General features: G+C 48.0%; 1 protein-coding gene across 3 annotated transcripts in view; it reads left to right on the plus strand.

The window, feature by feature from the left end:
- CLSTN1 (calsyntenin 1) overlaps positions 1-26,539 on the plus strand; it is a 48,795-nt gene that overhangs the window by 19,839 nt on the left and 2,417 nt on the right. For 2 of the 3 annotated variants that reach the window (XM_087702253.1, XM_087702255.1), the window contains 15 exons: positions 1,875-2,070; positions 5,734-5,942; positions 6,891-7,040; positions 7,145-7,330; positions 7,966-8,214; positions 10,879-11,000; positions 12,029-12,191; positions 15,421-15,471; positions 18,015-18,172; positions 19,437-19,585; positions 20,445-20,671; positions 22,390-22,560; positions 23,088-23,233; positions 23,842-23,983; positions 24,476-24,660. In XM_087702253.1, coding sequence (XP_087558379.1) covers positions 1,875-2,070; positions 5,734-5,942; positions 6,891-7,040; positions 7,145-7,330; positions 7,966-8,214; positions 10,879-11,000; positions 12,029-12,191; positions 15,421-15,471; positions 18,015-18,172; positions 19,437-19,585; positions 20,445-20,671; positions 22,390-22,560; positions 23,088-23,233; positions 23,842-23,983; positions 24,476-24,660 — 2,504 coding nt within the window. The remainder of the gene's footprint in view (positions 1-1,874; positions 2,071-5,733; positions 5,943-6,890; positions 7,041-7,144; positions 7,331-7,965; positions 8,215-10,878; positions 11,001-12,028; positions 12,192-15,420; positions 15,472-18,014; positions 18,173-19,436; positions 19,586-20,444; positions 20,672-22,389; positions 22,561-23,087; positions 23,234-23,841; positions 23,984-24,475; positions 24,661-26,539) is intronic. The other variant, XM_087702254.1, reaches the window with a different exon arrangement.

A 26,539-nucleotide genomic window follows, 5' to 3' on the forward strand; every position in this document is an offset into this window, starting at 1 on the left:
TTTCTCCCCATTTTACCACTTTCCTTACCACTGCTGTTAAGTGAATCACTGCAGTTCTTAAGTTGGCACAGCGATCAGAATGCAGCCTGCCAGCTGCCTGCAATTCGGCAGTTCGAATCTCAACAGGCTCATGGTCGACTCAGCCTTCCGTCCTTCTGAGGTGGATAAAATGACCCAGATTGTTGGGGACAAGAGGCTGACTCTGTAAATCTCTTAGAGAGAGCTGTAAAAGCACTGTGAAGTGGTATATAAGTCTAAGTAATATTGCTCCCCTGTTTCCCCATAAATAAGCCCTCCCCAGATAATAAGCCCAATCGGGCTTTTGAGCGGATGCACTAAAATAAGCCCCCCCAAAAAATAAGCCCTCCCTGAAAATATTGCAACACAGCAGCAGCCATGAGGTGACCACGCTCGCTGCCTCCAGCACCTCAAAAATAAGACCTTCCCGAAAATAAGGCCAAGTGCTTATTTCGGGGGTCAAAATAAAATAACACTGTCTTATTTTGGGGGATTGCTATTAACTCTGTTGTTAAATGACTCTGGCTTCCCCATTGTCAGAAAGTTGTAAAAAAAAATGATCATATGACCGTGGGACAGTGCAACGGTCATAAGTATGAACCGGATGCCGAGCATCTGAATTTTGATCGTGGAGATACTACCAAAAAAAACAACAACAACTCATCAGTGCGAATAACGGACCTAAGATGCTTTGTCCAGCTCCGTTGTAACTTTCAACCGCCCCTAAACGAACCGTTGTAAGTGGAGGACTACCTGCAGTTAGAGAAACCCTACCAAGAAGACCCAAACTGGAGTTGGTTGGGTTTTGCTCAACGCATCGGTCTGCAAACACTAGTTTCCTGGAGCCAGTTGGGCATGCTGGTTTTGCAGAATGTGTGCGGATGCCTTGACTGTGTGCTCCTCTCCCCCCCCCCCCCCCCAGTCTCTGTCCTGGTGGATTTTCCAGTCGGCCAGCTAAGATCCAGGCAAAAAACAATGAAAAAAGGCATTAGAAGGGACAGCATTGCTGCCTAGAACTATTGAAATGGATGCCTGAGAAATTGGTATTTCTACCTTTCTCCTCTGGGTCGTTCATTTGGGTCCCCCTCCCCCTCCTTCTGCTTTTCTTTCTTTCTTTCTTTCTTTCTTTCTTTCTTTCTTTCTTTCTTTTTCTTTCTTTCTTCTTTCTTTCTAAAAAAAATCATTGCACAGGAAGACTTTCCTCCCCCTTCTCCTTTCCCCCTTGAATCAAGAATTTTTGTGAATGACAGTGCTCTTCCCCTCCACCTTTCCCTCGCCCTCACTCCCCCACCTTCCCTTCCTTGACTTGGATAACTGGAGTGTTTTTTAACTGCTCTGGTCAAAAAACATGAGGGGAGCGCCCCCCCCCCCTCCCCGCCCCGCCAGCCTTTATTCCCAGCGGCTTGACCAATTGATGCTCTCTGCTGTCGTATTCGCTCGAGTTTCTCAAGTATTCCTGTGAAATGCCTCTCTTCTCTTTTTCGACGTTCCTCCCGCATGAACGAATGCAAAGGCAATTTAATTGCTTGGAAATCCAGATGTCTGCCTGTTTTTGTTCCTTTCTTTTTAAAAAAAAAAAAAAAACAAACCACCAAACAAACTAAAAGTCCCCGGAACTCCCCAACACAAGTTCCTTTCGCTTTGTCGGCTCACAAAACCTCCCCCTGGCTGCTATTAAAACGGTTGAGACATACGTGTTTCTAAACCCACACGCTTGCTTGCGTGTGTGTATGTGTGTGTACTTCCTCGTGCACGCATCCCCCCCCCCTGTTTTTGAGATCCCTCTTCCTTTCTCCTGGCTCCCCCCCCCCTTCTGAATGGTACTCATCCGAGCTACCTTTGCCTTTCCCTTGTAGGTGAAATTTGTGGATTTAAAATTCACGGCCAAAATGTCCCTTTTGAAGCGGTGGTGGCGGATAAATCCACTGGGGAGGGGACCATCCGATCCAAAGAAAAACTGGACTGCGAACTGCAGAAGGAATATACCTTCACCATCCAGGCCTACGATTGTGGAACTGGACCGGATAGAGCCAATATGAAGAAGTCCCACAAGTAAGTGATGGGTGGGTGGGAAGAAAGGAAGCTCTCATCAGAAACACCCTTCGCTTTTTCTAAATGGCATCTAGTATATATGTGTGTGTGTGTGTGTGTGTGTGTGTTTGTGCGTGTGTGTGTGTGTTTGTGCGTGCTGGTAAATAAATAAAGGGAGACTAGTATAGATCTATTTCAAGCTATTTAGCTCTCATCAGCTACTGGGATTCGAATCTGGGCTATATTACATATTAGGCAGATGTGTTAACCACTAAGCCACAAGGTTCTCCTTGTTTATCAGCTGAGCCAGGGAAATAGATATGTATTTAGTGTTTCCCTGGCTCAGCTGATAAAGGAGGAGAACCTTGTGGCTTAGTGGTTAACACATCTGCCTAATATGTAATACAGCCCAGGTTCGAATGCCAGTAAGGGTATGGCTAGCTGATGAGAGCTAAATAGCTTGAAATAGATCTATACTAGTCTCCCTTTATTTATTTATCAGCACAAATACAACACAAAAGTAACAAAGGCAACAGTAAAAATAATGGCTTTCTGTCTGGATGGTCTTTTGTGACGAGCCGATAGAGAAAGGAAGCAGTAGACTTCCTCCCATATTTGGGCATACCAGGTTGTGACACTAAATACATACACACACACACACACACACACACACACACACACACACACACACACGAGACACATGTGGGTCCCTGCCCAAAATCCACAGCAATAGAATAGAATAGAATAGAAAATAGTATAGAATATAATATAATTGAATAGAAAATAGAATAGAATAGAGTAGAATATAGAATAGAAAATAGAATAGAATACAATGAGAGAGAGGAAGAGAAAGAAAAAATTGAAGAGTTGGAAGGGACCTTGGAGGTCTTCTAGTCCAACCCCCTGCTTAAGCAGGGAACCCTATGCCACTTCAGACAAATGACTCTCCAACATCATCTTAAATACTCCCGGTGTTGGAGCATTCACAACTTCTGGAGGCAAGTTGTTCCACTGGTTAATTGTTCTCACGGTCAGGAAATTTCTCCTTAGTTCTAGGTTGCTTCTCTCCTGGATTAGTTTCCACCCATTGCTGCTTCTCCTACCCTCAGGTGCTTTGGAGAATAGTTTGACTCCTTCTTGGGGCAGCCCTTGAGATATGAGAAGACTGATATCATGTCTCCCCTAGTCTTTCTTTTGATTAAACTAGAGGATGGAAGAGAGTGTGCCACTGTTGCGTCTTGGCACATGGGTTCCAAATCAGAAAGGCTCAGAAAACCCACTTTTGAGAAAAACAAACTCGGAGAGAGGAATTAAATCAGCAGCTTTTGAGATCATGGTTTGTAAAAATGAAGGGAATACATGCGCCACTCCCCAGTGGCTGATGGAGGTCAACGGCTCTGGCAGATGTGCAGGTTGTTTCTCTTGCAGGATTTATGGGACAGAAGCAATCTTCTTTTTAAAAAAATTCACATTAACCTTTAAGAGTATTTTCCACCTCTCTTTTGGGACAATAAAGATATAATGCCTGTGGTTAGTTCTCTCTCTGTCTCTTTCTCTCTCTCTCTCTTGCTTACTCTGTGTGTGTGTGTGTGTGTGTGTGTGTGTGTCTTTCTCTTTGTGTCTGTCTCTGTCTCTGTGTGTCTTTCTGTCTCTCTCTCCCTGTGTCTGTCTGTCTCTGTCTGTCTCTGTCTCTCAGTGTCTCTCTTTGTGTCTCTACGTCTGTCTGTCTGTCTGTCTGTGTCCCCACCAAAACCATTGTTTGCATTATGCTTTATGGCACAGTTCCTCCTCCAACATGCATCCCTTTGGCTTTTGCTGATCCACAGCGATCTTAACACATCCCAAGTCTTTTCCGTAGATCAGAAAAGCTGATCCAGGCGTCTTTCTCGGAAAGGTTCAAATATCTGAAAGATGTGATGAGGTGGGGGTTTTTTTTGAAGGCTGCTCAGTCTGCTGAAAGGGCAGAAAGCAAAGCATATCTGCAGCTAGAGTTCAGGATACCCTGATGAAAGTATATCCTGACTCCCCCCCCCCCCAAAAAAAATTACATTTTCACAGTAGAAGGGGCGTGCATAAGTGCACTAACATGCCTATCGTCCCTGTCATTGTATTTTTATTCTTAATATCTCTGATCTGATTTTCCTCTAATAGGAGAGCCCAGTTAGAATAAAATAACAGAGTTGGAAGGGACCTTGGAGGTCTTCTAGTCCAATTCCCTGCCTAGGTAGGAAACCCTACACCACTTCAGATAAATGGCTATCCAACATCTTCTTAAAGGATTCCAGTGTTGGAGCATTCACAACTTCTGGAGGCAAGTTGTTCCACTGATTAATAGTTCTCACTCTCAGGAAATTTCTCCTCAGTTCTCAGTTGCTTCTCTTCTTGATTAGTTTCCACCCATTGCTTCTTGTTCTACACTCAGGGGCTTTGCAGAATCGTTTGACTCCCTCTTCTTTGTGGCAGCCCCTGAGATATTGGAAGACTGCTATCATGTCTCCCCTAATCCTTCTTTTCATTAAACTAGACATACCCAGTTCCTACAACCGTTCTTCCTATGTTTTAGCCTCCAGTCCCCTAATCCTCTTTGTTGCTCTTCTCTGCACTCTTTCTAGAGTCTCCACATCTTTTCTACATCGTGGCGACCAAAACCGGATGCCGTATTCCAAGTGTGCCCTTACCAAGGCCTTATAAAGCGGTATTATAATGTCTTGGTGAGGCCACACTTGGAATACTGTGTGTGACTCTTAAGGTAGTGGGTTGTTATAGCTCCCTCCCACTCCCCTGCTTTGACCTTTTAAAACTATTGCCCAGGAGAAATTAAACAATTGGCCTGCAAATTGAGTGGTGTTTTTGTGTGTGTAATAAAACTGTCTGGAGCCTCCATCTTTTCTTCCTTTAACTGCCATAATTGATGGCTTCGTGAGGCCTGCTGCTCATAGTTGAAAAACCTAAAACATTCACAGCTGTCACTGCAACATGATGAGAAGCTGAGCGCAGATTTGTATATGGTGATGAAGCATTAGCCAGCCTCCTTCCCCATTGGCCCCATAGTGCCTGGGGAATTCTGGGAGTTGAAGTCCACACATGTCAAAGTGGACACAATCGAGAACACGTCTGCTGGGTCTCAAGCTCCCCCAGTCTTCACTTTATTAAGGCAAGTTAGATTCCAAGGGAGCTGCGCCATGGTGGCGCAGTGGTTAAAGTGCAGCCCTACAGGCTACTTCTGCTGACTGCCAGGAGTTCAATCCTGACTGGAAGGTTGACTCAGCCTTCCGTCCTTCCGAGGTCAGTAAAATGAGGACCCAAAATTGTTGAGGGCAATAATGCTGACTCTGTAAACTGCTTAGATAGGACAGTGAAGCCCTGTAAAGCAGTATATGAGTCTAAGGGCTATTGCTATCTTACCTTGTTTTTCTTCATCCTAACATCCGGTGGTACCCAGAAGTTACTCCCTTTGGCCTATTACCCAGATGTAAAGCAGAGTTAACTCCGTGGAGTCAGTGGATGGAAGACCAACAGGAAACTGAGCCTAAATGATGGGAGTTGTTGTCTCAAGACTATCGGTTCAGTGGCTGACCTTTTCTATTAATTCCCAGGCCCTGCTAACACTTCCGTCTGTGCGTCCCCGGTGCAGAATTTCCCTATTTATGAAAGAGCCATCCCCTTCCCCCATCTGTTCCCCAGAGCCACCGTGCACATCCAGGTGAACGATGTGAATGAGTACGCGCCCGTCTTTAAGGAGAAATCCTACAAAGCGACGGCAATCGAGGGGAAGCGGTCCGACAACATCCTAAAGGTGGAAGCAGTGGATGCCGACTGTTCTCCGCAGTTCAGCCAGATCTGCAGTTATGAGATTGTCACTCCAGAGGTTCCCTTCGCAATCGACAAAGACGGTAAGGCCAGTGGCCGGCTTGTCACGGAGGGCCTTTCTGGATAGTGACCCCAAATCCCTTGGAAGTGGCCCAGATCTCTGTTTTAAGTGGCCCAAAGGCCCCATTGACAGAGGGATGGGCTTGCCCAGGAGAAATTGGCAGGCCACAGTATAAGGTAGGACCTCGAATCCATCACCTTGGGGGAGGGATCGTCATAATTCCCTTTCTCTCATCACAGGGGTGCCAGCCATTTTTATTTGGGACCTCATTTTTTAAAAAAATAACATTTAATACCATTTTTTAAATATAACAAGAAGTTATAAACGGGTGAAATGCTACTGGTTCGGCCAAACCGCTAGTTAAAAAAATGCTACTGGTTCGGCCAAACTGGTATTTCCTACGATCAGCTGTGACCCATGATTTATATTAACTAAATAGCGTGGCACAGTGGATTTCTTCCCCCCCACCCCCGCTGTTCTACTTACCTTTGCAGATGCGCTTGGTAGCTGGCTCCGGCCACCTACCCGGACGTCATCACGTCCATTTCTGATACTCTGCCCATGCGCAGAAGGTCCTGCGCATGCGCGGAGGTGGCTCGTATGATTACATTTGTGAACCGGTAGCAAAGGTAAATAGATTTCACCCCTGGCGATAAAGTAATAGAAAATAGAGAGTAAATAGGAAAGCAGTGAGGAGGGAAAGGGAAAAGAGAAGTGAGAAAAGATAGAAAGGAAGGAAGGAAAGAAAGAAAGAAAAGAAAGAAAAAAAGTGTTGACTTCCAAGTCTCTCTGTTACAGTAAAATAAGGCATTCCCCTCAAATCACAACTTTTTCCTTTTTTCTGATAGTATAAACAAGCCACTTCTATAAAGTTCTATCAATCTAATGCGGTATTTTTTATTTGTGACCTCTTAATTCACTACGGCAAGGCCCTCTCCGTTTTTGAAACCTGCCCTCCTGCTTTTGCCAGGTTACATCAAGAACACTGAGAAGCTGAGCTTCAGCAAGGAGCACCAGTACAAGCTCACCGTCACGGCCTACGACTGTGGGAAGAAGAGGGCTGCCGAGGACGTGCTGGTGAAGATCAGCATTAAACCCACCTGCAAACCAGGCTGGCAGGGTTAGTCTAGAGCCCACTCCCCCACCCCCCTCCAGCCCCTCGCTTGCTTGCTTCGGGCACCAAAAACTGCTGGCTGCAAACGTCTCCTCTGTTAATGGTTTCAGGCTGGAGCAAAAGAATGGAATACGAACCCGGGACCGGGGCCCTTTCCCTCTTCCCCAACATCCATCTGGAGACCTGCGACGAGCCCATCACGTCCGTCCAAGCCACAGTCGAGCTGGAGACCAACCACATTGGGAAAGGCTGCGACCGAGACACCTACTCGGAGAAGTCCCTTCACAGGCTCTGCGGTAAGCCGAAAGATTCCAGGCTTCTCTTGGGTGGGTGGGTCAGGCTAGGTGAGCATCTCTCGGCTGCAGAATGGATGTTGAAAAGGGGCACAGAGGCCTTTTTCCTAACGTCCTCCAGACCACGTAAACAAAGATGCCAGGTAAGATCTAAAAAAGGAGTGTCAAACTCGATTTTATTGAGGGCCGCATCAGGGTTGTGTTTGACCTTGGGGAGGGGGGGGGGACAGAGTGGGCATGGCCAGCCACACATCACTCATGCTCTGCCAGAGAAAACGGACTCCCAAGCTCCATTTTCGGCTGTGACCGCCTCATACGATCCTCTGCCAGCGAAAACAAAGCTCGGTAGGGCTGTGTGCGGCCCTCCAGAGCTCTGCTTTTGCTGGCGGAGGCACCACGGGCCAGTACTTCTCTGTTTCCAGGGCAACCCGTGGGCCAGATCTAAGCACCCCGCGGGCCTTGAGTTTGACACCCCTGAGCTAAAGCTTTCCTCTCTGTAGCGGGGGGGGGGGGGGGGCAGAGAACTGAAAAATGAGAACCAAAATGAGTATTTTCCCTGCCAGAAGGAGTGACCCAATAGCAGATCTGCTTCTTTCCAGCCTTCCCTTTTTTATACTTCTTCATCCTGGTCTTAACAGGCGCTTCCTCTGAAACTGCCGAGCTGCTCCCGTCTCCAAGCAACACCGCCAACTGGACCATCAACCTCCCGACCGACAACGGCCACGAGAGCGACCAGGTCTTCGAGTTTAACGGCACTCAAGCTGTGAAGGTGCCGGATAGCGTGGTCACCATCAGTATGAAAGAGCCTTTTGTGATTTCCGTCTGGATGAGGCATGGCCCTGGGGCCAAGGAGAAGGAGACCATCCTCTGCAATTCAGACAAGACAGGTGAAAAAAAAAGGGGGGGACGGCACCTGTTCAGCTTGTGATGTCATGCACCTGTGGCCTTGTCAACCTCGGGATAGAATTGTTGCGACATCACAAAAGACCGTACCAACATCAGTTGGAGAGTATTAGACTAAAATATCATGGGGAACTCCCAGCCAAAAGGCTGCAAATTAAGTTCAGGCAAGCAGTCATTGTGGCACGAAACACAATGAGCAAAATCTTCAGAAATACGAACTGTTGTCTCCTACAACCACCACTCCCCTTTCCTTCTATTTATTCCCCAGCCAGGGAGGGGCCATTCAGCATCCACGTTTGCTTTGCTTTGCTTCCCGAGTCGACTCCCTGTCCTCTGTTGTTCACCTCTCCTATCTGCGCATACGCGCATCTGGAACAAGCCCCTTCCTCCTCACTCATTTCAGCCTCCAAAGGCAGCTGCCTCTCCAAGAGCTGAGAAATGTCGGACGGCCCTGACTCTTTCTCTCTGTCCGACACGTGAACATCCTTCAGAGCCTTCCCCAGGCTCCAGCACTGGCCCAAGTTCCTCCCCAACCTCCTCATCGTCTGTGTCTGCCATCAGGTCCGCTGACCTGAGCCACAACAGGTTTCTCCATAGTAACCCTGCCGTGGGTGTGTAGGGTTTCAGTCTGTCTTTGAGTTTTGTGCTCATTGTGATCTGGAGCTCCCCACCTTTCTTAGAGTCAGAAGCCCTTGCTGCCTCTTTTTTCTCCCTAGGAGACGTCACAATCTGTATATTTGGAAACACAACAGAGCAGATCTGATCCCCCCCCCCCCCTTCCCTCCTCCCAAGAGAAGACCTTTGCTCGTTGTCCCCTGTTCCCTGCCACCTATGTGTCTCTTAAACAGGTTCAACGTCTGGGCACTTCAAGTGGTTGTTTCTAACGCGGGCTTGATTCCAGGAGGAATTGGGTTTTGCAAGAAAGCAAAGAAAAGGAGATGCTTTAGTCACTTGAAAAGGCTCCATTTTTTTCCCCAGCTAAAATAAAAGGTTTGCTCTCAAGCAAGCAAAAACATTGACCACTGAGGTTTACCTACTGTTTTCATCAATGTCTGACTGACATGTGGGAACCGGTCAAGCCCACGTTCCTTGTTAAGTCACTGCGAGATTCTTTTTGCTTTTTGAGTTGCAAGGAAGGAAGAGTTGCCTTTATGTCACTCTCCCTCTCTCTCTCTCTCTCTTTTTAGTTGGCTCCAAAGTGGATTTAATTAGGGAAGGATCAGGAAATAGTGACAATGTTGTGGTTAGTTGCAAAGTCGTGTCTGACTCATCACGACCCCATGGACAATGTTCCTCCAGGCCCTCCTGTCCTCTACCATCCTCTGGAGTCCATTGAAGCTCACGCTGACTGCTCCAGTGACTCCATCCAGCCACCTCCTTCTCCATCGTCCCCTCCTTCTTTTGCCCTCCATCTTCCCCAGCATCAAGCTCTTCTCCAGGGAGCCCTTCTTCCTTCTCATTAGGTGGCCAAAGTAGTTGAGTTTCCTCTTCAGGATCTGATCTTCTAAAGAGCAGTCAGGGTTGATGATCTCTAGGACTGACCAGTTGGATCGCCTTGCAGTCCAAGGGACTCAGTGCAGGAGTCTTCTTCTCCAGCACCAGAGTTAAAAGGCCTCCATTCTTTGGCGCTCAGCCTTCCAAGGTGGCGCAGTGGTTAAATGCAGCACTGCAGGCTACTGCTAGATCAGCAGGTCAGCGGTTCAAATCTCACCGGCTCAGGGTTGACTCAGCCTTCCATCCTTCCGAGGTGGGTAAAATGAGGACCCAGATTGTTGGGGGCAATATGCTGACTCTCTGTAAACCGCTTAGAGAGGCCTGAAAGGCCTATGAAGCGGTATATAAGTCTACTGCTATTGCTATTGCTATTGCTTATGGTCCAACCTTCACAGCCATCGATTGCAACTGGGAAAACCATCGCCTTGACTAGACGCCCTTGTGTTGGCAGTGACAATGTAGGCTGCGTTTATTTCGTACGTCCCTCCCAAATCCAGGGAAGCTGCTCTGGAGAAGGGAATTGTAAGCTTCCTTTCACACCATATCAAGTGTTTCCTGCCATTTAACGAGGGGATATTTGGGATGCTGGGAATAATTACTTTAGAAAGGGGAGCTTGGAAACGGAAAATTATTAGAAACATATGCTGGCTTGCTTAGAGTTCCACAAAGGACTCGCTGCAGAGAAATTCTTCAGTGGAGCTGTGTATTCCCACCATGCATGTTGACTTCTGGCTCTTAAAACTTTCCTTTTTTCCTGGAGGCCTCCCAGCCTTCCGCACCCCACGGTGAACGTTTGTTGGACATTAGTAGGCCAATTATGAGTCTGGAGATAACGTGTTAAGTCCTTGTTTCTGGGTGTCGGAAAAAAAGAATGGTCTGGGCTTGCATGCTGTGATACTCAGCTGCGGTTTATTGGCTCACAACTCGAGTTGGCCTGGTTCCCGCTGAGCCGGAGGAAAAGTTCTCCAGTTATTAGCTGAAAACTGGGACTATTCCAGATGTTGTGCTCTTCCCCCAACCCCAGCCAGGGGTCGTGGATAATGGCAATTTGTAGTGACCAGCACTGGGAAAGATCCTATGACTTGCCAAGAGTATCAAACGCACATCACGTTGGATGTGTGAGATGAAGCGCTAATTCTGTTCTTCCCCTGTAGACATGAGCCGTCACCGTTACTCCCTCTACGTGCACAACTGCCGGTTGGTCTTCCTCTTCCGCCAGGATCCCTCCGAGGGGCAGAGTTACAAGCCGGCCGAATTCCACTGGAGGCTGAACCAGGTGGGCGCAAAAATACTTCTAGCCACCCTTGGTTAGCTTCCCCCGCGTGGAAACACAGCTCTTTCCTGGTTAGAAACTTCAGATTCGCAAAATGGGTGGCCTAAAGGGGGGCTGTAAGTTAGGCTCCTTGGGTTATCTACATCAGGGGTCGGCAACCCGCAGCTCTGGAGCTGCATGTGGCTCTTTCATCCCTCTGCTGCGGCTCCCTGTCGCTCAAAATATGTGTCACAGCCGCCAATGTGCAACACCCACCGGCACACAATTTGAGCTTTTCGGGCCCCGGTAGGTTTTGTGGCTCCCGGTGTTTTCTTTTCCGTGGGAAATGGACCCAAATGGCTCTGAGTGTTTAAGGTTGCCAACCCCCGATCTAGAAATTGGTTGCCTGCTATCAAGGGTTCAAGACCATCCTACCTGGAGGCGTATGATCTTGAATTGCTATCTGTTTGCATTCGATTATGATCCTCCCTGGCCCATCAAATCCAGAGTGCAATCTCATTAAAATCTCCCTCGCAGATAACTGTCCTGCCTTCCCTTGATCACCTCCAGCAAAGGGTAACCCCATACAGGTTCCTTGTCCTGTCGGAGTATAACTTTACTGATAGAGCCATACAGGCACAGAAGTAGCAAAGCCAGTTCTGAAGATTTCCTGGGAAAACTGCATAGTTGAAGTCCTCCTTTTCCCCCACCTGGACCACCCACTGTCCATTGTCCACCAATCCAGCGCAATCCCTTTGTTTTGGGAGACAGTCTGCTCAGATCAGAAGCTTCTTATCGGTCGACCTTGAGGTGTTGAGATTCTCCCCGTCTACCGACGGTTCACATGAATTCCTCCATTCCTTCCCAGCCACCCATACATTCCAGTCATATCCCTCCCTGGTTGTTATTGTCTGGCTGCGAGCACAGCCAATCAGCCACGACAGCTATGAATCTTTCCCAGGTAAAGCTAGGAAGGAGTCCCATCCTTTGGGAATAATGAAATGTAGGTTTGCTTCCCTCCAGTCTTTTTAAACGCTTGGCTCCCCTTCCAGGTTTGCGATCAGGAATGGCACCACTACATCCTCAATGTAGAGTTTCCAGCAGCCACGCTCTACGTCGACGGCGTTTCCTTCGATCCCTTCCCGGTGACCGAAGATTATCCACTCCATCCCTCCAAGATAGAATCGCAGCTAGTAGTCGGAGCTTGCTGGCAAGGTAAGCGACAACCTAGATTTTGTCTTGATGGCTTCTTTGTGGGCCGGGCTCCCCTTTGGGGGTTAAATGACCTTCAACTCATCCACCCAGCACTCCATGGTAGGAGCAATGGGGCTGGTTGAAGCAAAGACATTCGAAAGAGTAGCTCGGATATAATAAGACATCAGATCACACAATAACTCTTTTTCCTGCTTCTCTCCAGCTCAGATAGCTGCCTTAATAATTCTTAATGCCTTAAGAAACACTTAATTTGTTGTCATCTTGAGAGCTGTTAGTTCTTATGGCCCGCCAGCGGCCAGCAGAGCTGGCAGCAGAGTCGAACAGTGAGGAGGTTGGGGAGGAACATGGGCCAGTCTTGGGGGCTGAGGAAAGCTCAGACGAGGGCTCTGCATCAGCGGGAGCTAGACAGCAGCGAAGCAGAGGAATAGCTGGAGCCTGTTCCCAGTGTGCGCATGCGCAGAGCTGCCACACAAGACAAGAACAACTAAGAAAGCAGGGTCGACCTGGGAGTAAAGCCACACCTTGGGGATGATTGACCCCTTCCATAGGAAACAAAAGAGGAGCGAATGGGGAGGGGGCTTTTGCAGGAAGCAATTCGTGCCTTCAGTCGTTTCAAGGGTGGAAAGTTCTGTTTGTGACTATGAGAGACTCTGTGCCAAGTTTTGCCTTGCCCTGCCTTTGGAAACTAGTTATCTGGCAGATATCCAAGCGAGATAAGGTTCGTGTTGATAAATATTCCTCTGAAAGACTGTTTGCCTAGCCTTGCTGACTGTGAATGAAAGGAATTCATAATCCTGTAAATAAAAGAGGTTTTCCCGGGACCCAGACTCTGCTTCGTCCTTGTTAAGGAAGCCTGGGTCAGAACATCGATGAAGAAAAACGTGGAGTGAAGAACTTGAACTGGGTCAGGAACATATAAAACCAGAAAGTCTTGTGAGAATGTTCTCTCTCTGGTTCTGCCTTTCCTGCGATAGGGGGGTTGATTGGGAAGTTTGCCAGGATAATAATTCACTGAGCGGCTGGATATGATGATGGCGATTTTGTTACAGAGGGCCGTAAAAATGTAGCAACCCAATGGTTTAACTAACATTCAAAGCAGGTTAAAACAGGTTAAAGCAGCCCTTCCCCTCGGGAACTGCATCAGCCTGAGTCATAACCTCAGAGGTGCCCGAAGGCTTTGTGTCTCATCGGCATCCTTAGAAAATGGATGCTTGGATTAGTCTTAAGAAGGCAAGCACTGCACCAACATTTTTGCACTGTAATTCTTCCTTTTTAAAAAATAAATAAATAAAAATAAAATAAATCCCCTAATGACACAGCTCTTTAAGGACAATCAGGTTAGTGGGGAAAATGATTTTTCCTTTTCCGTAATCCTTCGCTTTCTATTGCTATTGTGTGCGAGGTGCCACCTGAAGCTCACACAGGAATTTGATGACCGTAATTGAATTGTATAAGTCAATAGTGGGATTAGGTTTAGCGCTCGGTCTAACTTTAGCAGGAAAGGAGGAAAGCAGCCGGAGAAAGACATCCCCTTTCTTTCTTCCTGCGACGCCACGGAGGTAAAACGGCTCCAAATTCATCCTTGGGTTTAGATGCTTTTTGGCTTCTCCTTCAGGGAATTAGATCAGGAGATGGGGAGTCACCCCACAAAGGCGTTGGAAACTTTGCTTGGCTATTTTTATTTTACATATTTAGAAAATTGATATTGTTGTGGCCTGCCAGCTGGCAGCAGATTCGGACAGTGAGAAGGTTGGGGAGGAACATGGGCCAGTCCTGGAGTCTGGGCAAAGCTCGGGTGAGGGGGCCAGAGCCGTATGCCAGTTATCAGCTGCCTTCGGAGTTGGAAATCAGTGGGGCAGATGGAGCCTGTTCCCAATGTGCGCATGCACAGAGTGGCCAGATGAAGGGAACAGCTAAGGAACAAGGTTCGGCTTGGGAGTAAGGCCACAGGTGGACGGTGAATGGCCCCTTCCAAGGGAATAAGAGGAGCGAAAGGGGAGTGGAGTTTGCAGGAGACAATTAGTTCGCTTCATTGGTTCGTGACTCTGAGACTCCTTGCCAAGTTCTGCAGATAATCGGCCTGGCAGCTCTCCAAGCCAGAGAAGGTCTGTGCCTGTAAATTCACCCTTGAAAGACTTTGCTGGATGCGAATGAACAGAATTCACAGTAACTTAATAAAAAGAGTTTTTTGGTCGGGACCAGGAGTCTGCTTTGTGGTTTGGGGGAAGCCTAGGTCAGAACAGATATAGTCCCCTACTCGCTCACAGCGACTCTCGGCAGCTTGCAATCAATTAAAAAAAAATACAATATTGAAAAAAAAACCACATAAATTTTAAAAATGGCTTCCCATGCATTGGCAACAGGACACGGTTAAATAATCCATTTGATGGGCTCCATCCCACTCAGGCTTCCCCAAGGCAGCAGAACCAAATCTTCTGAGCCTTCGGAAAGACTGCCAAAGTGGCGGCCAGTTTAATTTCTGCAGGGATGGTGTTCCAGAGGGAGGGAGCCCCCACAGAGAAAACCCTTCTTCTGCATCCCGCTACCTTATTCTTAACAAACTGGAATTCCAGGTGGGTGACTGTTCTGGCCCCCCTCCGTCCGGTAATGAACACAGACACAGGCTTAGCTGTTTGCTACTCTTTATTCACAGCAATTATAATCCTGTTGGCTGAAAGCCCAGACACGACTCACTGGCAAGACGTTGGCAGCAACTCAGACTCCAACAGACATGGGAACACAAGGCAGATCAGACAAGGAGTTCTCCAGATTATTACAAACGGTTGTGTCCTGCAAAAGGACTCCTCCCAAAGTCTCTTCTTATATACTCTTTTGGGAGGGGCCAAGCCACAACCACCTGGGCTTGATCATCTCTTATGAGTCTGTCTCCGTAACTGCTGTCTCTGTTTCTCTGCCCCACGTTGCCTGGTGTCAGGGACAAACTCCCTTTCATCTTCCCCACTGCTCCATGCCTCAGGCGCCTGGTGGCCAACCAGCCTCTCTGGTCCCCGCTCTGAGTCTGAACCCTGCCCAGGGTCCTCCACATCTTCCATAGCAGACTCATAGGGGTCCTCGCTATCGGAGTCCATCGGCAGCTCCAACGGCTTCTGCTGGGCCACAACAGTAACCCATCCAGGTCTGAACTGCGACAGGTTATAATATCCAGGCCCTACCTAATCCCTTTGTTCCTGTTGTTTCTTCTCCCTGTTTTCTTGCTTCTCCTCCGCAGAATATTCGGGAAATGAGAATGACACCGACCAAGCGACCGAGAATCCTACAGGTTGCTGGCAGTCTTAATTTTTCTCTTTTTAATGCTTTCATATCCAAGGCAAGCTGTGGCTTCATCACACATAGCATGACGGGCCAGCATTGCATTACTACGGCCATTGAAGAGACACATAATCATGTTGCCGAGCTTGTGTTTTGTTTTTTTCATTGCACTTTTCTTATATATATCTATATCTATATATTCACTTCCTCTTTAGTTTCTCCTCCCCTCACCTTTTTTTTAGCAATAACCCCCCCCATCACATGTTCATATGTAAGTCCATAAGCCATGAAGGTGGCCTTGAAATGAATTAGCAATAGACTTAAATACCACTTCACAGTGCTTTTCAGCCCTCTCTAAGCGGCTTACAGAGTCAGCCTATTGCCCTCAACAATCTGGGTCCTCGTTTTAACGACCTCAGAAGGATGGAAGGCTGAGTCAAAGCTCGAGCTGGTTAGGATCGAACTCCTGGCAGTGGGCAGAGTCAGCCTGCAATACTGCATTCTAACCACTGCATCACCAGGGCTCTGACGAACTAGTTTGAGAAATCTCCCAAGTGGGTGTTGGCTACCGCAGGGTGGGACCTATCATGGACAGTGACTTCTCATTGGCCCGTCGTTCGCTTCCTTGGAATCAAGCAGCCAACCCAAAGCAATGCCTCTGTAATTGATTTCCTGTCCAATGGGGCATCTTCAGCCATGGAAAGTCGCTGACCCATCTCGGTCTCTGTCACAGGCTGATTCTTGGGGAAAGCCTAGGAAAGGCAGATCCTAAGGAAGATCCCTTGGAGAAAAAGCAGGATCTCACCCAGAGGTGCCCAGCGTGGGGCTCATGCCCCACAGGGAGGCAATTTGATTTGTAATGGGGGCAATTTGAACCTTGTTTAAACCAAGTTAATAGGTTTCCTCCCCATGAGTAGTTCACGTTTTGAGTAAAGTAAGAATTATGTCACAGGAAGGGGCATCGGGATTTTAGAGATGCTTAGGTGGGGCATGCCCCCCCCCAAAATAAAAAAGGTTGGGAATCACTGATCTAACCCATCCATAAAGAGAAGAGAGAACAGGATAAAATTGCAGAGGTGGGCACAAAACGGAAAATGTTTTCCCCCACCTTCAAATCGGAGGCAAACCTCACCTTTTGGCCTTTCTCACGAACCCATTCCCGTCAATTCAAGCAAACCTCTTCAAATAGGGTTTTACAGGGCCAGGCTGGTGAGGATTAGTGGTGAGTCAGAGAATGGCTCACGTCCAATTTTGTTTGGCTCCTCTTAGTGCATCGCAGGCTGATGAGCAGTTGGCCACGCTAACCTGCTGAATCACCTGTCTAGTTTTGGAGGATATGACTTGGCGGCCTTGAACTTCCCAGTTGGAGGCCACTGAATCATTCTGGCTTTAATTTAAAATTGCCTCTTGCCAAATATCCAGCACCCAGGCATCTTTTTAGTATTATTATGATTATCATCAACCTAAAACAGAGGCCCTGGAAGCCAAAGGAAAAGGATGGCTTTCCTGCAATTATATCTAAAGGCTAGATTAAACTTGCGGAGAAGATGGGATTTCAGTGAAAGCTACATATGCCCCGTTTCCCCGAAAATAAGACCTCCCCGGATAATAAGCCCAATCGGGCTTTTGAGCGCTTGCGCTGAAATAAGCCCTCCCCTGAAAATAAAGCTCTCTCCGAAAATACTGCAACACAGCAGCAGCCATGAGGTGACCATGCTCACCGCCTCCTGCACCTCAAAAATAATAAGACCTCCCCGAAAATAAGGCCAAGTGCTTATTTTTTGGGGGGGGGAGAAAATAAGACCCTGTCTTGTTGTTTGTATGCATGGTGTTTGCATACAAAAGTATTTGTTTCAAAAAGTATTTCCTTTACGTGTGGATTTTTATCAGTGGGGATTATAGAGAACTACAAGAACAGGAAGAGTTCCAATTTTACTAGGCTTCATCAGTTTTTCAACCTTGGGAACTTAGCTGGCTAAGGGGAATTCTGGGAGTCCACACCTCTTAAAGTGGCTACAGTTGAGAAATGCTGGTCTAGAGTGATTTAGATGACTTCCAGGAATAGTTCAGTGAAACCCTTGCAAGGACTGGATTTCCAGAATTGATTACAGCATGGAAATGTAGCAGTCCACATCAGGTCTCTCCTCTCCCCCCCCCCCAATCCTGGCTTTCACTGCAGTCTTCATCCGGGACCTGTGATTCTTGGGAGTGGGGAAGGCCTCCCTTTCCACTGGTTGCAGTCACCTGTTTTACACAAGCTGTCTTAAAATAAAGGCCGCCGGACAGGTGTCCTTTTAAAGTCCCCTTGATTCCTCAACAAAGCTCGCTCATCCCATCCCTGCCCCTTGCTGCATGAAACGAGCATCCGTTTTATTTTCCGTTCCCTCCCCCATCACGCTTGAGCATAACTGCGAGTCGACCTCCGGAACGGGCAACTCACTAACTGCATGCCGTCGGAAAGCAAAGCCGAGCACAGTGCGCGAGTGGAACCGGGCCAGAGAGGCCGCCGAGTGCCAGGACTAAATACGGTTGCTTTTCCATTCCTTCCTCAAGGTGGCGACCAGCGGATGGCTCAGTTCTTCCGCGGCAACCTGGCCGGCTTGACCATCCGCTCGGGCAAACTGGAAAGCAAGAAAGTGATTGATTGTCTGTATACCTGCAAGGAAGGCCTGGACCTGCCCACCACGGACGGCACTGCAAAGGGCCTCAAGGTACTGTCCTGACCCAGCTCCCCAAACACAACAAACCTCCTGATGTGAATTCAAAAGATTCCTTTATTAGGAATGCTGGCGGTCCCGACAAAACTTTTCTCAGGCTAACGAGTCCGCCGGCTGGAAGATGAATAGTTATCTGCCACATCTATTCATCACCGCCTCCTGCTTTTTATCCCCAGAGCTAGGGTGGGGCTTCGCTAGCAGCGGTGGCTCTTCTGTCCCAAGGACCAGCCCATAGATTTTCATTGTTCTTCTCTCCTCTGCCTTCTGTGCAACCACAGAGCTAGGGTGGGGCTTCACTAGCAGTGATGGCTCTTTCGTCCCAAGGACCAGCCCATAGATTTCCACTGCTCTCCTCTCCTCTGCCTTCTGGGCATCCACAGAGCTAGGGTGGGGCTTCGCTAGCAACGGTGGCTCTTCCGTCCCAAGGACCAGCCCATAGATTTCCACTGCTCTCCTCTCCTCTGCCTTCTGGGCATCCGCAGAGCTAGGGTGGGGCTTCACTAGCAGTGATGGCTCTTTCGTCCCAAGGACCAGCCCATAGATTTCCACTGCTCTCCTCTCCTCTGCCTTCTGGGCATCCACAGAGCTAGGGTGGGGCTTCGCTAGCAACGGTGGCTCTTCCGTCCCAAGGACCAGCCCATAGATTTCCACTGCTCTCCTCTCCTCTGCCTTCTGGGCATCCGCAGAGCTAGGGTGGGGCTTTGCTAGCAACGGTGGCTCTTCCGTCCCAAGGATCAGCCCATAGGTTTCCACAGCTCCCCTCTCCTCTGCCTTCTGTGCATCCGCATGTCAGGCACTAGACCCAGCTGTTCCTCCTCTTCCCCATCAGCCACCTCCAAACCTAGGGGCTCTTGACTCCATCTGAGGACTGACAGATGGCCACCAAGTTTTAGATCGGTGTCCAGCCAACCTGGGCTAGGGCTGAGGCGCCGAGAACCGGTCCTTGGCTCTTTTCAAGGCAGCCTTGTGGGCTAGATCTAACCACATCGCGGGCCGGATCTGGCGCCCAGGCCTTGAGTGTTAACACCCTTGATCTAAGAGAAGAACAGACAAATTCCAGCAGGCTTTTTCATCTTCCATTATTCTACCTATTATTTACATTATTACATTTATTGTAAATTACATTAATGTAATAATTATTACATTATTATTACATACAGGATTATTACACTCCGGGTGGCTTGATTGACCAGAAAGCTTTTCTTCCCTGATGGGCTACCTTTCTCGCAACCTACGACTTCTCTTGCCCTCATTTCAGATCCACATGAATCCCAGCCAGTCAGCCTTGAGCTTGGAAGGGGACGACCTCGAGAGGTTCGACAAAACCATGCAACGCATCTCGTATGTGAACTCCCGCCAGTTCCCCACCCCCGGCATCCGGCGGATCAAAATCACAAGCACGGTGAAGTGAGTCCTTGCGGCGGGCGGAGAAGAAGAGACGCAACCAGGGGTTTGACTCAGGGGTTTTTCGGTTATTCTGGGTCACGACGTTTGCCTTGTGGCTTCGTTCTAGCCTTTTAGAGTGGGGCTGTTAAGATTTGAGAAGAATCTGACTGGAGGTTTAGGGTATGGTAGAAAATAGAATAGAATGCAGAATAGAATAGCAATAGAACTTATATACCACTCTACAGTGCTTTACAGCCCTCTCTAAGTGGTTTATAGAGTCAGCCTATTGCCCCCCAACAATTTGGGTCCTCATTTTACTCATCTTGGAAGGATGGAAGGCTGAGTCAACCTTGAGCCTGGTGAGATTCGAACTGTCAAATGTCAGGCAGCCTGCAGGCAGCAGAAGTAGTCTGCAGTACTGCACTCTAACCACTGCGACACTGTGGCTCATAGAAATAGGAATGTAATAAGAATTAGAATTAGAACAGAACAGTAATATATAGTAGAACAGAACAACAGAATAGATTAGAACAGAAACAGGAATAGAATAGAATAGGAATAAGAATAGAAAAATGGAATGGAATAGAATGGAATAGAATTAAATAGAATTCTTTATTGGCGAAGTGGACACACACAAGGAAATTGTCGCCAGTACACAAGCTCTCCGTGTACATACATGCAACAAGTGATCAATCATAATCATAAAATATGTCCATCAAACATCGTAAGATACAACATTCAGTGATAGTCATAGGATACCAAATTCAAGTTACCAAGGTTGAGAAACACTGGTCTAGTGTTAGAGAGACCCAAGGTCTGCCTGTACTCTCTCATGGAAACCCATCACCTGCTGATGGCCAACGACGCCTTACCTCCCCAGGTGTGCCGACAACGAAGCCTGCATTGCCATTCCGCTCGTGGAGGGTTACATCATGGTCTTGCAACCCGAGGAGCCCAAAATCAGCCTGAGCGGCATCAACCACTTTGCCCGTTCGGCTTCGGAGTTTGAGAGCCCTGAGGGCGTGTCCCTCTTCCCTGAGCTTCGGATCATCAGCACCATCACACGGGAGGTGGAGCCCGAGGGAGAGGGGGAGGAGGACCCTACAGGTGAGACACAGGGACGGAAGAGGAAGGGAAAGGCTGCCCGGAGCTCTGTTCTATTCTCAAGCAACCACTTTTCTCCCGAACGGAGCAAAGCGGCGTCTTCTCCATAAAAGTGGAAGTTAATTTTGGGAATGTTGCTTTATTTTGGGGGGGTGTCTCTTTTTATTCTGCCCTGAAAATCAGGGGTGAGTGGATGCGGGGTCAGATTCAGCAGTGTTTGAGGGAGATGGGCGGTTAATGAAATAGAGGAAGGGAAGGGGAGAGAGAGAGAGAGAGGAAGGAAAGGAAAGAGAAAGGAAGGAAAGAAAGAGAAAAGAACAAAAGGAAGGGATGGGAAGAAAAAAAGAAAGAAAGAAAATGAAAGGAAAGGGAAAGGAAGGAAAAAAGAAAGAAAAGAAGGAAGGAAGGGAAGAAAAAAAGGAAGGGGAAAGGAAGGGAAGAAAAAGAAATGAAGGGAAAGGAAGGGAAGAAAGAAAAAGAAAGAAAAAGAAAGGAAGGAAGGGGAAGAAAGAAAGGAAAGAAAGAAATAGAAAAGAAAGAAGGAAGGGAAGAAAAAAAGAAAGGGAAAAGAAAGGGAAAGGAAGGGAAGAAAAAGAAAGAAGAGAAAAAGGACGGAAGGGAAAGGAAGGGAAAGGAAGGGGAGAAAAAGAAAGAAGAGAAAAAGAAAGGACAGAAGGGTAAGAAAGGGAAAGGAAGGGTAAAAAGAAAGGAAAGGAAGATCTGGTGGTCAAGACACCAGACTAGAAAGTGGGAAACTCTTGAGTTCAGGTCCTGCTTTAGCCATGAAAGCCAACTTGAGTGACTTTGGGCTAGTCCTTCTCTCTCTCAACTCAGCCCATCTCACAGGGGGGTTATGGTGGAAGAAAATAGGAAGAGGAACATGTGTTGGATAAGTTTCCTACCTAATTTGTCCAAGCAATAAAGGCGGGTTACAAATAAATATTTAAAAATGTTGCGTATTTGGCAGTCGGGACAAGATCGATGAACAGAGAAAAACATCCAGCAACCATCTCATGCAGCCCAGATTTTATAGGGTAAAGATTCCAGTCGGGGAAACAACTTGATGATCAGCTGGTATTCAGCTGGTTAGGATTCAGCTGGTTAGGATGGGTTCTGGTGAACCGGTAGTGGAAATTTTGAGTACCGTATTTTTCAGAGTATAAGACGCACCTTTTTTCCCTCAAAAAAGAGGCTGAAAATCTGGGTGCGTCTTATACACTGAATACAGCATTTTTGGCCTCCTGAAACCCCACCCCCTTCACCAAAATGGCCATGCAGAGCCTTATGGAGGTTTACAGAGAGCTCCTGGGGGCTGGGGAAGGCAGAAATGAGTGAAAAACAGGCCGTTTTTTGCTGAATTTTGCCCCCCCCCCCCAAGCCCTTAGGAGCACTCTGTAAGCCTCTTAAAGGCTATTCATACAATTTTTTTTGACAAAAAATGGGCCCATTTTCACAAAAAAACGGGCCGTTTTCGGGAGGTCTTCAGAGTGCAAAAACTTTTTTTTAAAAAAATTGCCTCTTCAAAACCTTGGTGCGTCTCATACTCTGGAAAATATGGTAGCTCGAACAACCGGTAAATACCACCTCTGGTATCCTTCCCCTGCCACGCCCAAAGAACAGGTAGTAAAAAAAAAAATTGAATCCCACCACTGGTGGAAACCTAAAAGCCATTTCTTATTTCCTCCTTCCTGATCATTTTTCCCCTTCCTTCTCCTTTCCAGTCCAAGAATCCTTGGTGTCCGAAGAAATCATGCATAATTTGGATACCTGTGAGGTCTCGGTCTTGGGGGAGGAACTGAACAGGGACCAAGAGAGTCTGGAGGTCGACCTGGTACGGCTGCAACAGAAAGGAATGGAAATGAGCAGCTCAAGCCTCGGCCTCATCCTTACTGGTACGGCTCCCCCTCTCCCTTCAACCCTTGGAGAAGGTTTACACGTTGCACTAAGCCACAGCTATCTTTCCAGGACATTCTAGCTCCGTGATGGGGAGCCTACGGCGCATGTGCCAGAGGTGGCACACAGAGCCCTCTGTGTGGACACACGTGCCGTTGCCAGCTGCTCTTCTGGTTTCAGTAGCCCTGAAAACCAAAAGACCATCTGGCCAGTGTGCCTGCATGCAACGGCCACCTGATCTTCGGGTTTCCCGTGCTCCGGCGTGCGCGAAGACCAGCTGGCCAGAAACCAGAAGAACCAGCTGGCCGACGTGCGCAGGTGCACCTATCAGCTGGTCTTCGAATTTCCGGGGCTCCGGCGCACACGCATGCGTTCCGGTTTGGGCACTCAGGTGTCGAAAAGGCTCGCCATCCCTCTTCTATGTCCTAAATCATGGCTTGCAATCCGCCACAACCGGGTTTTGACAAAACACGGCCTCCTAACCAGCATTGATTGTTTTTAGCTGACCCGTGTCTGTTCTCCCCAGGGGTGGACACTATGGCCAGCTACGAGGAAGTTTTGCACTTGATCCGATACCGTAACTGGTACGCCGTCTCGCTCTTTGACCGGAAGTTCAAGCTGGTGTGCTCGGAGCTCAACGGACGCTACGTTAGCAATGAATTTAAGGTGGAAGTAAGTGAAGGAGTTTCCTCTTCCGATAGGACTTTGGGGTTTGGGAATCCTCGTTGGATGTATTGTGACCTTCTATCGATGGGACAGAAGTAGATTTGTCATTAATGGAAAGAGTACAGGAGATGAACGCAAGAGGAGAAACCATCAGTTAATCCTGTGAAGGAGGCGTTTAAAATGACCACCCTCGAGTGCCCTGGGTATAAGACGGGGGCTGTTGTGGCCCGTCAGCAGCCAGTAGATCTGGCAGCATAGTGGGACAGTGAGGAGGTTGGGGAGGGTCCTGGCGGCTGGGGAAGGCTCTGAGGTGGTCTTTGCGTCGGAGGCAGAGATGGGGCCAAGGCCGTTTTGCAGTGATCACGTGCCTACAGAGCTCGACAGCAGTGAGGCAGAGGAACAGCTGGAACCTGTTCCCAGTGTGCGCATGCACAAAGCTGCCAGAAGAAAAGAACAATCGTCCTGCAGATGGGGGAATTTGGGGAAGAGGACCCTCAGGTCAGGAAGTATAGACTAGTCAACAAGGCACACACACAAACAGGCATACACCGGGTTTCTGCGGCTGATTTCCTAAAACTCTTGTGTTCCCCTTTCTCTAATCTTGTATGTGCCAGGTGAATGTCATCCATACCGCTAACGTCATGGAACACGCCAGCCATATTGCTGCCCAGCAGCCACAGTTTGTGCAGCCTGTCCATCATTCCTTCGTTGACCTCTCTGGCCACAACCTCGCAAACCCTCACCCAGGGTTTTCCGGTAAGGACCACATCCCTTCCTTAAATCTCCCCGTTGCCATTTCCAACAGCTCCCCAGTTTTTGAAGAAGCAGCTGTTGAGATGCCATTAAACCAGGGTGTCAACATTGCCATAGTGAGAGAAGGCGAGGGAGAGCATTCCACGCATACTTTCAGCTAAAGTTGGGTCTCAGATTACTGGAGCAGGCTTGGGAGGGGTGCAACTCATTGGGGAATGTGATTTATGACACAGACTGAGGGGAAGGAAGTAACAGACAAAGTTCAGGGCTTAGTTTCCAGTTAGGCCTTATTTTGGGGGAAATACAGTAGATCCCTGGTATAGGAGTTAGCCCATTCTGCTTCTCCACTTACATCCCCGCAGATTCTGTTCCCCCAGATCAGTTGCCCCAAATTCCCGCCGCCCAGAACAGGGGAAAAAAATGAATGCATTTCTGTGCCTCCTGCCTTCCCTTCACACCTAACTCCCTTCCTCTTCTGAACACGCTGTTCCCCAGTGGTTCCCAGTACAGCCACGGTGGTGATTGTGGTGTGCGTCAGCTTCCTGGTTTTCATGATCATCCTTGGAGTCTTCCGGATCCGAGCGGCCCATCAGCGGACAATGCGGGACCAGGACTCTGGGAAGGAGAACGAGATGGACTGGGACGACTCTGCCTTGACCATCACGGTTAACCCCATGGAGGTAAAGGCTGGTTGAGATCTCGGCTCGTCCCAAAGTTTGGAGTCGCAAACTGATATTCTCATTATAACTTTTGAGTTGGATTGATTGGAGCTGTTGTGGGTGGGGAGCCAAGGATTTTGGTCCCATCTTTTCTTTAATAGCAATAGTCCTTAGACTTACTGTTAGGTAAGCTCCCCGTTGGGAGAGCGAGTACGTTCAGCAAAGCATTATGAGAGTTGTGTTGGAGAACACAAACCAGCATACAGAGACACTGCAGTTTAAATAGGCTTTTACTTTCGTGGAAATAGAGGTATCAGAGTCCATCAAACAGTCCAAGTCATACACAGATAAGACAGTCAGTCATCAACGTCTTTCAGTTAAGGGATAATCCAAAAAACATAGACCAGTAATCATATAATCAGTCCGGTACACAAAGTTTGCTAACAATTGCAAAACTTACAATAGCTCACGGCACTCAGATCAGATCAGCCCAGCATCTAACAAAACAGAGAGAGCTAAGAGTCATTCTGGCTCCCTCTTATGGCCGAATGAGGAAACAGCACCCAATCACATTTACAGCATGATTTAAAGAAACAGGTATAGCATTGTTACAAGATTTATATATTGCCAACCCAACCGTTAGAATTATATTCCTAATATTTGCCATGTTTTTGGAGCATAAGGCACCATTTTCCCCCAAAAAAGAGGGTGAAAATTTGGGCGCGTCTTAGATACCGAATGTATCCCCACCCACCCTCACCAAAGGCCAAAAACGCGAGGCATGGAGGCAGCGATGGTCTGTGGCAATCCCTGCAGCCTGGAACAGCCGACATTCCGGCAGTCCGACCCATCTGCCAATCAGCTGTGCTGATGAAATCAGGCTGCAATAAGTGCTGAAGCTGACCTGGCTTGTCAGAGTTTTCAGCAGCAATCACATTCAGAAAGCAGAGTGACTGATTCAGCAAGATTCAAAATAATAATAATAATATACAATACATTACCAAAAGCAGGTTTTCCAAGGTAGCAGTAAATACAAGCAAAACACAAGCAGTTTCACTTTCAGTTTTCAGTTCTCAGAGTCAGCATATCTCCCCCAACAATTTGGGTCCTCGTTTTACCCACCTCGGAAGGATGGAATGCTGAATCAACCTTGAGCCAGTCGGTCAGGATCAAACTGCTTGCAGTGGGCAGAGTCAGCCTGCAATACTGCATTCTAACCACAGGGAGGGAGAGGGACGAAGGAAGGAAGGAAGGAATAGTACTTAAGACTTATATACTGCTTCACAGTGCTTTACAGCCCGCATCTAAGCCAGGCTCCTTCCTGTCTCCTTGTTGCTCACACAGCAAATTTCAGACTCCAAATAGCCCTCATTGGCTGACTTAGTTGCTATGCCTATTCATTGGCTGATCCTGTTACCATGTGTCAGCTGAATACCATGGATGCTGGTAGGCAGAGGCAGAATTTTTTTCTTATTATTTTTCTCCCCCCAAAACTCAGGTGCACCTTATACTCCGGAGCGTCTTATACTCCGAAAAATATGGTATATACCGCTTCACAGTGCTTCACAGCCCTTTCTAAGCCGTTGATAGGGTCAGCCTCTTGCCCCCAACAATCCAGGTCCTCATTTTACCCACCTTGAAAGGATGGAAGGCTGAGCCAACCTTGAGGCAGTGAGGGTGAAACTACTAGTGGTCAGCCTGCAGTACTGCATTCTAACCACCGCGCCTACACGGCTCTTAAAAGCACCATTATTTTACAGTTTCCATGACTGACTTTCCGCATGGGAAACTTCAAATGCTAGGAAGGACCCCGTTGTTTTAGGAAAATTTTCCCCAAATTGGGCCAATTCCTCTCTCTATTATTTCTTGGAAAGCAGCTCCTTATTCTCATCTCCGTACG

Source organism: Thamnophis sirtalis, unplaced genomic scaffold (genome assembly GCF_051295495.1).
Source record: "Thamnophis sirtalis isolate CommonGarterSnake01/CBP01778 unplaced genomic scaffold, rThaSir2_p1.2 scaffold_15, whole genome shotgun sequence".
In the NCBI taxonomy this organism is placed as follows: domain Eukaryota; kingdom Metazoa; phylum Chordata; class Lepidosauria; order Squamata; family Natricidae; genus Thamnophis; species Thamnophis sirtalis.